The 13195-nt window shown below is 37.4% G+C and overlaps 1 protein-coding gene across 1 annotated transcript in view; it reads right to left on the reverse strand.

Moving 5' to 3' along the window:
- Positions 1–13195, reverse strand: part of LOC119417259 (voltage-dependent calcium channel subunit alpha-2/delta-3) — a 133575-nt gene that overhangs the window by 72192 nt on the left and 48188 nt on the right. Inside the window, exon 5 of the mRNA XM_037684470.1 lies at positions 1263–1425. Coding sequence (XP_037540398.1) covers positions 1263–1425 — 163 coding nt within the window. The remainder of the gene's footprint in view (positions 1–1262; positions 1426–13195) is intronic.

Raw genomic sequence — 13195 nt, forward strand, 5'->3', positions numbered from 1 at the left:
CCCCCCCCAAACAACAAAGCTCCTTGAAGTCCTGGCTAATCCAGCCTTGTTTTTGTGTTCACAGTCCAGGTACAAGTCTAATCTGTTTGCCTGTAAATCAAATTACAATTACACTTCCTCTCTTCCTTTTTCATCAGCCTGCCAACCTGCCAGATTCACGTTCCATGCACTTTCATTCGTTTAGCTCCTTTCACTCTCACCCTGTCACTCTCACTTGCTTTTCCTAGTTTGTCTACAGGGTGCAATTAATCTCTTGCTTAGACCTCCCATCAGTCTGACTTAACCTACTTTCTTCATTTACTTTCTTCCTATTTTCCTCTCCCCCTCATTCTTCCTCTCTTTATGAGAGAAAGTCTTGTAGCTAGGTTAAGCCAACATGACAGTCACTCTGTCCACTGTGCGCTGGACGAGTCCCTGTTGAATCTGAGTGAATGATTAATTAGGAGATGTTTAATTATATAACTGTTAATTGGGTAAGTGTGTGTGGTAAGAATGATCCAAAGAGTTAAAAGTAGTCCAGTCAAATCTACTTTACTACACAAGCAGAAATGGTCTTAATCTGAATGTTCTTAGAGGTTTAGTTTTGTCTATTTTATTTTATTTTTTACTATTATAAACATTAAAAATGAAACTCAAGCTCCTTGGGGAAATGTGTTTCACCTTCCACTTTGCATGCCAAAGTTTAAAACATTAAAACAAAGCTTTTGTGCCATCTGTTAGCACTCATAGTACCTCTGTGTTGAGGATAACCCTCAGCTACTACCATGACAAATTTTAGGTGTAAAGATAAGTTAGCCATATTTGTTTTATGTTGACCCCAAAATTATACACTTGATGATTACTTTCTGAAACTTTCATTGAAATCTGTCTTCTTGTTTTTGAGATATTTTGCTAACAGACAAGCAACAGGTCGACTTCCATGCGTAAAGTTTAAAACTAAGGGCTTATTCACTCAGAGTGTGTGTTATGGATGAGTCTCGGCTACTGACACACCAAAGTTTAATCATTGTCTATAATAGACTCATTTATATCCATCTTTGTGTTTACCAAGACCAACCGGTTATGTCAGCCATTTTGAATCAGATTGAGTCCAAAAGTTAATTTGTTACAAATGCACTTCCAATGAGTGTTTTCTGTGGGTTTTATTGAAATGTGTCCAACTGTTTTGATGATAAAAGCATTAAAAACAATTAATACTTTGCTTCAAACTCAAAAATGTGTTTGAGTGTGGAGCTCTTTGCCTGTGGAGATGGTGAACGTACCTTTGTTGTACATGTTGGTGGGCACCTGGACCACACTGAGGCTGAGGTTGACTGACAAGTTGTTAAAATGCTCATTAGGTTGCAGGATAAATTCTCCGCCCAGCTCTACACTGTTCCCTTCTGCATCAACCTCATTGATCAGCACAGCATTGAAGTATTCATACTGAGGGGAGAAAAGACAAAACAAAAAAAATTTAAAATGATGCATACAGCTGAAATTTTAACTTATGCGTACTGTAGTTAATTATTTAGGTCTACTCAAGCTGTCGTTTAGAATCAAGAGAATCAGCCTCAGTATATTCAGCTTGCTGAGTCATGTTGTCGGTACATGAAGAACTCGGTCACTTGCGTGCTGACTCAAGGTGGTTTGCACACCGAGGTACCCTGAATCCTTGGATCATGGCAGGATGTGTGCGTTATTATAGAAGAAGTTGCTGAGATGACAACTTTCACTTCAAGTTTCTGAACTCTTTCCCAGCTCTGTGCTACATGAGGTGTTCTACCTTCAAAGTATTTTTAGTCCTGTACCTACTAAGAATATTTAAACATTGCAGAACAAGGCAAATAGAAACCATGATGTACCCGTATTTCACAGGTACCATGCAAGCTTGCTGACATAAGCCTGAATAGATTTCACTTTAAACATGTCTGTTTGTTATTTGTACTTGTACAATGGTAAAACTTGACATATTGTAAAATAATGGTACAGTTATGGCTTAATCAAGGTCAAGATTTCTTTATTGTCATTCTCATCATATGTGGTACATGTGGTGGAATGAAATTGTGTACACAGGGTCCCAAATACATCCAACAAAAGTATAAATTGTAAAGAAAACAGTAATAAGATCTAAGATATGAACTAAGAAAGATGCTATATTAAGAACACACTAAGCACTAATAGCACACTAGTACACAAATAATAATATTAATAATAATAACAATAATAGTACACTAATAATGAACTAAGAAAAGCATTGATAGTACAAAAACAATACACCAAACAACAACAGCAGCATGAGATCAGCAGCATGGATAGTCAGCAGCACATTTCATCAAGTGGCATTACAGTGATTTTTTTTCACAGTGATTATTTTGGTTAGAGATTCATGAGTCTAACAGCCTCAGGGTAGAAGATGTTCCTCAGTCTAGTGGTTCTACACTTAATGCTCCTCAACCTCCTTCCTAAGGGGAGCGGGGCATAAAGTGTGTGTACTGGGTGAGTGAGGTCCTTCATGATGCAGGTGGCTCTCTTCCTGCATCTAGAGGTGTAAATGTCTGTGATGGTGGGGAAGCTGACTCCAACAGACTTCTGTGCAGCCTTCACCACTCTCTGCAAAGCTTTTATTTCTGCAGCTGTGCAGCCTCCATGCCAGCCTCATTGCTGGCATGAGCCTGAATAGATTTCACTTAAAACATGTTTGTTTATTATTTGTTCAAAGGTAGAACTTGAAATATTGTAAAATCATGGTACAATAATAGTTTGCTCAGTTAAATCTATAAACACATGTACAGTATAGCAATACACATCAAACCTATATGTGTATTTTTCAAATCTCTGTGTTTCTCAAAACTCCCATGTCAAGCAGTTTTTCTTTAAATATGTCTTTATCTCTAGACAGTCCTATCATTTTTGTTAATTAAAAGACATTTCCTATTCTTTGTTCATTCTATCCATAATGATTACCTGTAATTTTATATAAATTTAGTTACAGGTGCTTCTATTTTGAGGTTTACTTAGCAATTATTAAACAACTTTGGCTTAGGAGAGAATGAGGTCCTGGACAAAACTATTTTGCTCTTGTAATTGTCCATTAGATTTTGAGGATGAACCAAGATTATCCTACTAGAAGCCATCATTTTATTATGAATTGTGGTGTGATGACTACTCTGAAAACTTTCTCAGTGTTGTGTCTTTTTTTCCTCTTATGATGAAGTGGTTTGCAGACAATTGCAATACAAGCACAAAGCAATACATTTTTGATATCCTGTTTTCTTCTGCTTCCTGGGTATCAAATATTTAAGTTTTTAGTGTGAAAACAGATGCAGATGTCAATTTTAGGACAAGGTGATCTTTCCTTTATTTCCCCCGGGGAATTTATAAAACTTGATCAATCAAAACAAATGGTACTGATTATTAATGACACCATGTCACTAAAGTCATTTAAAGCTGATACATAACATTTCTTAGTGTTTAAACCTTTGCATGATGATTTTTTTTTAATCTTTCAAAGAAAATTACACATAGAATACAGCAACATTTATACAATGCTTTAAAAAAAATCCTCTGTTTTAATTTTGTTTCTGAGTGGGGTAGATGATAAGTATTAAAACTCTCACACATGAAAATTAGAAGGTAACAATAAGAAATGAACAAAATATTGAATTTGAATTGAAATCTAAAATTAATGCTAAAACCAGGATATACAGAACAGACTTTTAAAAACACCTAGCTCATCAAAGGGAGATTTGTAAAAAAAAAAAAAAACTATGACATTGATGGGGATTAGTTCATTTTACAGGACCATTGACTGGGAATTAATACATATATCATAGCGTGATCACAAAAGTATTTGCTATTAAAATGGCTACTGAGAAAAAACTATTGCTATTTAAAAGTGTTTAATCCAATTACAATATCTACAGAGTTGGGTAGGCACCTTACAGCAAAGCTGAGTCAAAAATAAAGTGAAACAAAGTAATGGAAGAACTAGGTTTTTTTAATTTGAAAAAAAGAAACAGTTTTAAAATATATTTAACAGACATTAAGATCATCAAGACAACAGGTTATTAAAGTATAAAAGTTACTTCAAGTTGGTAATTCATCTCTGAAAAACTTTAAACCATTAAACCCCAACCGCAATTATCTGATGTAGCTCATCCTTCAGTGCTTTATTCCCTCTATCTGCTGAAAGAAAGTGCACGCCTCACCACCCCAGGCTTCCCAGTTCAGCACCAATGACCTTCAAACAGCTCTTCCTGGGTTCTCATGAGAAGCAACAGCATCCACTCAGCACAGTGTAAAACCCAGATAAAGTCATCACACAGGTTAGAAAGCTCACAGTCTATCTGGATAATGTATCAGGCCTGATTAGACTTAATAGCCTTTAATCAAGGAAGACACTACCGGTAACTTTTCAAGGTGAAAAGGGCAGTGTTGCATACTTTTGCTTTTGTTTTTTCTTGCTGTTTTCCACCCTGGCATTTGAACACAACTTAGAAAAGTTGACTTACAGTATTGCTTAGTTTAAAAAGTACTTAAAGTCAGTAGGAAAGTGGTGCAAATTATTTTATGTGCCTGGTTTATTCTGACCAAGGTTGCAGCTAAACCTTCATCAATAATTTCTAGATGAGAGATGGGTACACCCAAAACAATTCATCCATCCATCCATCCATTATCTTTTACCCGCTTCTTCCATTTTGGGTCACGGGGGTCGCCGGTGCCCAAGTCCAGCCATCACTGTGCAAGAGGCGGAGTACACCCTGGACAGGTCTCCAGTCCATCACAGGGACACGTAGAGTCAAAGGAGACAAACAACCATTCACTCTCTCACTCACACCTAGGGACAATTTAGAGTTACCAATCAGCCTAACAAGCATGTTTTTGGTCTGTGGGAGGAAACCGGAGAAAACCCACACATGCACGGAGAGAACATGCAAACTCCACCCAGTCATGTCAAAGAATCAGTTTTGTTTTGTGCGTTTCCTTGACTGATGAAGCCTTCCGGATTGAAGGCGAAACGTTTCAGCACAAAAAAAGAAACTGTCCAGATGACCTGACTGAAAAATGTTGGATTGTATACCTGGATTATTGAGCATGGACTTTGTTGTTTTCAACCAGTGTGTAAGTACTGTCATCATTGTATGTTCTCATGCAATGGGGAAATTGGCTCTCTGCTTTTAACTCATCCACCACCAGGTGGCGCAGTGGGCAGCTATGGAAAGCGCCCAGGGAGCAACTGGGGATAATGTGTCCTGCTCAGAGACACCACGAGATGTGCAATGACTGGGATCGAACCCGGAACCTTCGGGTCCCGAGTCGGCTGCCCTGCCCCTACACCATCACAGCCTTCTCCTGCCTTGATTTAATGCAGATGGTAAAATTTAATTAATGTTTACTTGATTTATTGATAGTGTGAGTTTCAGATTCTGAGGGAGGTCCGAGCTGGAGAACAATGTGAGCTGGAGTTGGACCTGGGGTCTGATGAGGCCTGAGACCCAAAGCTAGCAACAGCTAGCTGCAGTAGCTCGGGGCTCACATCAGCTCTCGTTAAAACAGCTTGATAGTGATGTATAGATAGATATAGATAGATATATACTGTGCATTTTGTCTTTGTCCTGGCCTTTCCATCTAGACTTGTTTTAATTTAAAAGTTGTTGTTCATTTTCTATTTGGTTTAGTGCTGGCACATGCTGTTTTTGATTGTTAATAGCCACTCAGCTGCTTTTCATTTTATTGTTAGTTTTCTTCATTTTTATCTCAAAACATCTCCTCTGTGGAAAAGTTAAAATAACTTTATTATCATTTCCAGGTTAACATAAAATTATGAAAGTTTCTTAATTTATCATAGGTCACCGATCACTGATCACCTTTGGGCCCCACATGAAATACAGATACAGAAAATACTAAGAATAACAAACTGCCGAGCCTATTAGCAGTCTAATTTAGATTTGTAACATGTAGCTATTAACTTTAGTTCAAATTACACAATTTTTGAATTTCAACAGTGTGGGTGTCAGAACAGAGACACTCTGATCTGTATATGTGTGTCTCTATTCATGCATGTTTCTGAGCATTAGCTGGGACTGCAGAGATGTGAGTGTGTGTGTGTGTGTGTCTGCATGTAGGTGTATGTGTTAAGTAAGTCAATTATGCCGCTCCAGCATTACAGTGAAGGAGTGCCCTGTGCCACTAATGCAGGCCCTGATCACAGTGTTAACAACCTGATCTTTAACTCTGCAGTGCATTAAGCTGCTGAGAGATTGCACATGTACCATCAGCACCCACTCACTCAGTGTAGGTTGGACAGAAACGGAGGGGAGTACCACTAGTTAGTAAAAGGTTAAAAAGTGGAGCATATCTATGCTCTGTCTGTTTAAGCACAGGATAAAATATTGATTTATGTGTAGTGTTAGGAGTATTGTTTCACATCTAAAGCACGATCTATGTATATATATATATATATATATATATATATATATATATATATATATATAATTTTGATATTCTGTAATGTGATTCTGTAATGTGTAGTGATTTTAGAGCTAATAAATACAAATATGTCTTAAGATAAAAGACAAGCAGTGTGCCTAAACCAATGGAAATTCTGTTTTTCACAAATAATAATTAGTAGATTAATATCTGTGATGTCTCCAACTGAGTTATTAAATTACAGTTTGAAAACCCCAAATTACAAAGAAGCATTATCAAACTACACACCACAATCTTTAAACAATGATGTTTTATGAGTTCTTGTTTATTTTATTTAATCTAGTATTTCAGTACAGTAGTTCCTCATTTATCGCAGGGATCCGTACCCTGAAGACCTGCGATAAATTTAAAACCATGGAGTAGGAATAGTAGTTCAAGTAGTAAGTAGTAGTTTTTTATTTATTTATATAGATTAATATTAAGGTATTTTAAACCCTTCCCACACTCTTGCAATATTGTAAACAACGTTTCTAAACTCTAAAGGCTCTAAAACAGCACAAAATGTCATGATTTCCCTCTCTACCTCTGCTGCTCTCCTGCAAGCTCACTTGGCCACGCTCACTTCTCCGCTCCGCTCCGCCTGCAGATCAGCTGATCCTCTGCAGGAGGAAGTTTATACTGCAGTAAGGGTTGCACAGAGGTGTAGTAGGTATTAAATAATTTAAAATAATGTATTTTAAATAAAAATTCCATGCCGATTGTGCAGCTCATCCATCAATCAGCCAATTGTGTGTCGTGAGTGGTGGCACAGATGTTAGAGAAGATGGGCCTGTGATCGGAAAGTCTCAGGTTCAACTCCCTGTACCGTCAACATCAAAATGTGGGTGGAAAAGGTGAAACACCCACACCTGCTTCCACCCTCATTTGCCCCACTTTGTGCCCCAGAGCAAGGTCCTTATTAATCCCCACCATTTGCTCCCAAAAACAGGTCTCTCTTGAAAATGAGTTCTCGTGACTCAATGAGACTACCTGTATAAATAAAGGGTAAATGAAAAAAAAAGTCCAATCTTATTTTGAAAAACCGTGATACAGCGAATCCGTGATAAACGAACCACAAAGTAGCGAGGGACTACTGTATTGTCAAATCACTCTTTTTTTCCCCCACATTTGATTAAAGCACATGTCCTATTTGCCTTATGGAAGAAATTTAGACCGCTTGTTTTCTAAAAGTGAGTACTTTGTGAGAGCACAGCCATCAAACAAATGTCGTTATATGAATAATAATGTTTCTTTCAGTCTTTGCCAAACAGCTCTTCCTCTATGAAAAAAACACAGTGGACCAACAGCCACAAAGAAATGCAGAAGGAACAGAAAAGGCTGCATTTGGGAAGCAGGGAGGGTTGACCATGATGCCCCACCCTCTGCTACTCACTTTTAACTTTAATCCCTACTTTTCCTCACCCACATCCACACTCGTTTTCCACAGCTATTAAAGAAGAAGACACCACTTCAAGAGTGTGGAAATGGGACTGGAAAACAACCAGAGGGCACGAGTGAAGATAATCAGTGGTTAAACGAAGCATCAGAGGAAGTATATAACTTGGAAGAGAGGCCAAGTAATGGTAGATATGGCATACTTAAATCTGACTTCATGCATTTTAAATTCTGTGCTCAACAACTTTTGGAAAAATCTGTTTAAAGTGCCCATGTGACTTTACTGCTGACTAACTTTTGGAGTCAATCTGGTTCAAGATGACCACCACAGCTAAGCAAACTTGGCAAACACATAATTACCAGTAGTTATAAATCAATTTTACGTATATTGAGTTAAAAAAAATATGGGATAGTATTAACTGAGAATTATTCTCATTGCATGTCTGAGACACTTTTGAAAATATTTTGTTCAAAACTTTAGCACTAGCTGTTGGAGTCAACTCCATTCAAATTAGCTACTACAGCTAATCTGTCTCCCCAAAACATGATCATAACTCAGTCAGTTTTAAAAATATTTACCTAACATTTTGAGTGGTAGTAGCTGACAGTTAATGCCTACTCTGAGAACAAGCAAATTGAACAAAACTTTACAACATTAAGTGTGATTGCTCATAACATTTTTCAAGAATTGTCTAAAACGACTACAATACCATTATGTCCTGACGCATGCTCAACAATCCAGGTACATAAATCTAACAAGGTTTAGTCGGGTCCTCTGGATGGGTTCTTCTTTGTTGAAACATTTAATCTTTTATCCAAAAGACTTCTTCAGTCTGAGGAGCTGTAACAAACAGTTTAATAAGAAGCACATTCTCAACCAGTTTGCTGATGACAGCAAAAGCTCCTTGTTCACATGCAAAAGGAGAACCATCAGCCTAACAATCAATCATTAGATCCCTGATGGCCGCTTGCCATTCACAGAAGGCTGAGAGATAATTGCCATAACAGCATTGTAAGAGGGGGACAGTTGAACACTCCTCAGACTGAATAAGTCTTTTGGATAAAAGATGAAAAGTTTCAACAAAGAAGAATCCGTCCAGTGGACCTGACTCAACCTTGTTAGATAAAGTGCCATTAGTTGTCATTATGAGAGGATCATAGTTGAAAATTCTGGCATGAAAGGCTACAAAACTAATCTTTCATTTTAAGAATACTAGGTTTTTATTTGTTCTTGTAATCAACAAAATGTCATAATTCACAAATTTGATAATACATTGAAACTGCTGATGACAACTTTTGCTGTCCAAATAAATAATGAATCAAACCTATAACATAATAATCCTACAGAGTTTTACTTTGCTTACATACACTGCCTGGCCAAAAAAAAAGTTGCCACCAAAAAAAAAACGTCACACGCTAATATTTTGTTGGACTGCCTTTACTGTAGCTTTGATTACAGCATACATTCGCTGTGGCATTGTTTCGATAAGCTCCTGCAATGTCACAATATCTATTTCCATCCAGTATTGCATTAAATTTTCACCAAGATCTTGCACTGATGACTAGAAACCAGTCATGATGGGTGCATCACTTCACCTGCCTCTCTTCTTACCCTGATGCGCCCATCACTCTGGAACAGGGTTAATCTGGACTCATCAGACCACATGACCTTCTTCCATTGCTCCAGAGTCCAATCTTTCTGCTCCCTAGCAAATTGAAGCCTTTTTATCTGTTAGTCTCACTGATTAGTGGTTTTCTTAAGGCTACACAGCTGGTCAGTCCCAATCCCTTGAGCTCCCTTCACATTATTCATGTGGAAATGTTCTAACTTTCTCTATTAAACACAGCCCTGAGTGCTACTGTTGTTTTTTTTTTGTTTGTTTTTTCGATTTGATTTCACTAAACATTAAGTGATCACCAATCACGATCATTCAGGATTTTTTCCGGCCACATTTCATCCTCAAAAACGATGGGTCCCCACTATCCTTCCAGTTTTTAATAATGCATTGGACAGTTCTTAACCCAATTTCAGAAGTTTCTGCAATCTCTTTAAATGTTTCCTTTGTTTGATGCCAATGATTTGACCCTTCTCAAACAGACTGACATCTTTTCCACGACCACGCGATGTGTCTTTCAACATGGTTGTTTAAGAAATGAGAAGCAACTCATTGCACAAGTTGGGGTTAAATAACTTGTTGCAGCTGAAAGATAATCGCCCGTGCAGTAATTATCCAATAGGAGGCTCGTACCTATTTGCTCAGTTAAATCCAGGTGGTGACTTTTTTTTTGGCCAGGCAGTGTACAAGAGCAGATTTGTTTCTCCCCTAACAGATGTAATTGTGCTCAAAACATCCAGAAGAGCACAATATATTTTCCATACAAATTAACAGTTTGGAAACTCAAAGCAGTGATTAACACTAAGCAGTTGTGTGCCATTTGAGAATGTTTTGCAATCCTGCAGATGGACAAAAACTTCTGGTTTTAGTCTTTCAAGTAAACCAACTTTAAATCTCCTTCACCATATTAAAAAAAATGTGCTGGCGCTTCAAAGTCTTATAATTTTACTTTCACAATAGTCTTGCTAGATACTAATTGGTGCAATAAAATGAAAAGTAATAGAAGGCACTATGAGGAGATGTGTTTTTATATTCTTTGTTTTTGTCTTGTGATTTTTTTTTAAAGAATGTTTCCAGAAGCTTTTAAAAATGATTTGTTCTTTCCTCGTACTTTCTAAGAAACCTGTTGACTAAGGTGCCTTGAAAGCTTTTGTGAGTGGACTTGGGCAGCACACTAGTCAAGTGTGTGAAGTGTAATTGTGCATTATGTTTGACAAGTGATACTAACAGTTGAAGAAATGTCTTTAAAAAAAAACACATCTCTGGCATGTGACAGAACACTGAGATAGACAAGCACACAGGTCAAATCAGTTTTGCTTGCAATGCAGGCAGCAAATTGGCAAATAAAGAAGTGCGGCTCTCTGTGCTCTGTGGTATTATCCTTGACAGAAGAGTGGAGGAAATAAAAACATGGAAGATAAAGCATTACTCTCGCCAGTCCCTCCAGATTGGGGCAACATTTTCAGACAACATGACGTCTGGCAATTGGCTGTTTGTCTCTAACCTCTGAGGAAGGATTTCATTGGTTGCAGAGGGCAGGGGAGACTGCTCTCTGCTTTCCTATTTACAGCACATGAGCATTGCGGGTAAAAGAGTGAGGGAGGAAAATCGCAGCAGATTACCGTGCCAATTTCACATGGAAGCAGAAGAGCTCTGGAAAGGATAGATAAGGAAATTCCTATCAAACTGCTGCCAGCCAAATGTGTATCCAGTAGCAATAAACCATACAAACATTAACCCCCAAATAGTGACGGAGGAGGTTTCACGTAGCGTGGATGTCGTATTTTTAGTTCAGATGGTGATAATTACCATCTATTCACCACAGGCTGCTGGGGTAAAAATCACTATTAGAACCGCCACCAGCCCATGGACATAATGACATGCACACCTACACAGGTGTACACACAGGGCGCTCATGAAACTTACATGCCTGGAAACAATGGCTGCAGGTTATGATTGCGCCTCAGAAATGCTGAGTCATTTCATACAAGGCTCACACAATTTAAAACAAATAGCAATGGAAAAAACAGCACCAGAAATAGAGTTTGTCAAGACATGCAAACACAAACACACAGAAGCATATATGAAGACGTTGGAAATACAAATACACTAAAAACATATAGTATATAAACATTCAGCTGTTCAATTTCAAAAAAAAAAAAAGTGAAGAAGAAGTTAAGCAATGCACATGTACAAACCTCCTAAAATTCCAAAATCACTTTGTAAAAACAAAAAAAAATACAGTCAAGAGAATCAAAAATGTTAAAACTTCTGCCAGTGGTTCAATATGGTAACCATGTTAATCACATACTGGTGTCTGTCATTCCCTGACTGCCAAGTTAATGAGAGACAGACAAAAGCAGACTGAAAAGTGAGTCTCAGACAAACAGTCGCTGGTAAAAATAAAAAAAAGTCCAATCCTAAAAGATTTTCAAAAGTGAGGGGCAAGAAACTGTTGATCACACAGATTTTTATGTTTCTACAGGGTTTTACGCAGAAAATATGGCAAGTTCAAAAGACTCTTGTTTTAAATATACTGAAACATTTCTAGTTTTGAGGAGAAAAAAAAGCATCAGAGAATAAATATAATTTTGTCAACAGTGTGTGACAAATTGCAACCAAATGTCATAGCACATTATTCCAGAATGAGTTTCATGTTCTGGTGTAAAATGTGCGTATTTAATTTAAAAACTGTGTGATGAGATACAGGACAAAATGTTTGAGCAGAATAGTAGTAAGATGATGTTTACACACTTGCATCCATAATGAGCTAAAGCTATTTTCTAATGATTATTGCCAATGTTTTAAATTATCAAAACTTGACTGAGAGCCATGCATCAGAATCTTATTATGATTTTAGGATTCTACCGAGTTGTCAAGACACTTCATTATTGCATTAATATTATCATATTATAACAGAAGTATTTGTTTTTCTGTGTGCTCAGATGAGTATGACTAATGACAAATTTTGGGTTTGTGATTTGATGTGCACCACGACATTTTCGACCTGGTACCCAGCCCTTAAACTGTGATGCAGAACCTCCTCATTGAGATTTCTTATCCAAACATGTACCATTACACTGGTTACACACCATGCCAACAAGCTTAATGATTGTGAATGCATGTGTATGTTCTCCTCTGGTAGCCTTCTCTCCTTGATTCCTTGCCACTTACTTCTCATTTATTTGTTCATAGAGATAGGGCACATAATAATAGCATACTAGTGCAGTATATTTATTTAAAAAAAAACATTGTATCTCATTCTCTGCATATTACAAGGATACATTTGTAAATAATAACTCTTTTTTTTAAATGTGTATAGTAGCTCACTTTTCTTTCATTATAATAATTTGACAACTGAACATGAATAAATTACTGGAAAACATAGACTTATGTTATGTTAAGTGATGTTTTATATGCAGTCAGTAGTCTTGCATGTAAGTGCTGTGTATTTTGACTTCACATGCAGATTATGACTACCACATTCAGTGTAATAACTGTTTGTTTTGTGTTTTGTTCTTGTTTTTCTTGTGATTGTAAAGTAAGTAGCCTACCTGGTATGTAACAATACATAAATGCAAATATTTTGTGGCCAAAGGTGTACAGTAGTCCCTCATTTATCGCGGGGGATCCGTACCCTGAAGCCCTTTACACACACACACACACACACACACACACACACACACACGCACACGCACACGCACACGCACACACACACACACACACACACACAC

Source organism: Nematolebias whitei, chromosome 11 (genome assembly GCF_014905685.2).
Source record: "Nematolebias whitei isolate Nwh7 chromosome 11, NemWhi1, whole genome shotgun sequence".
Lineage (NCBI taxonomy): Eukaryota > Metazoa > Chordata > Actinopteri > Cyprinodontiformes > Rivulidae > Nematolebias > Nematolebias whitei.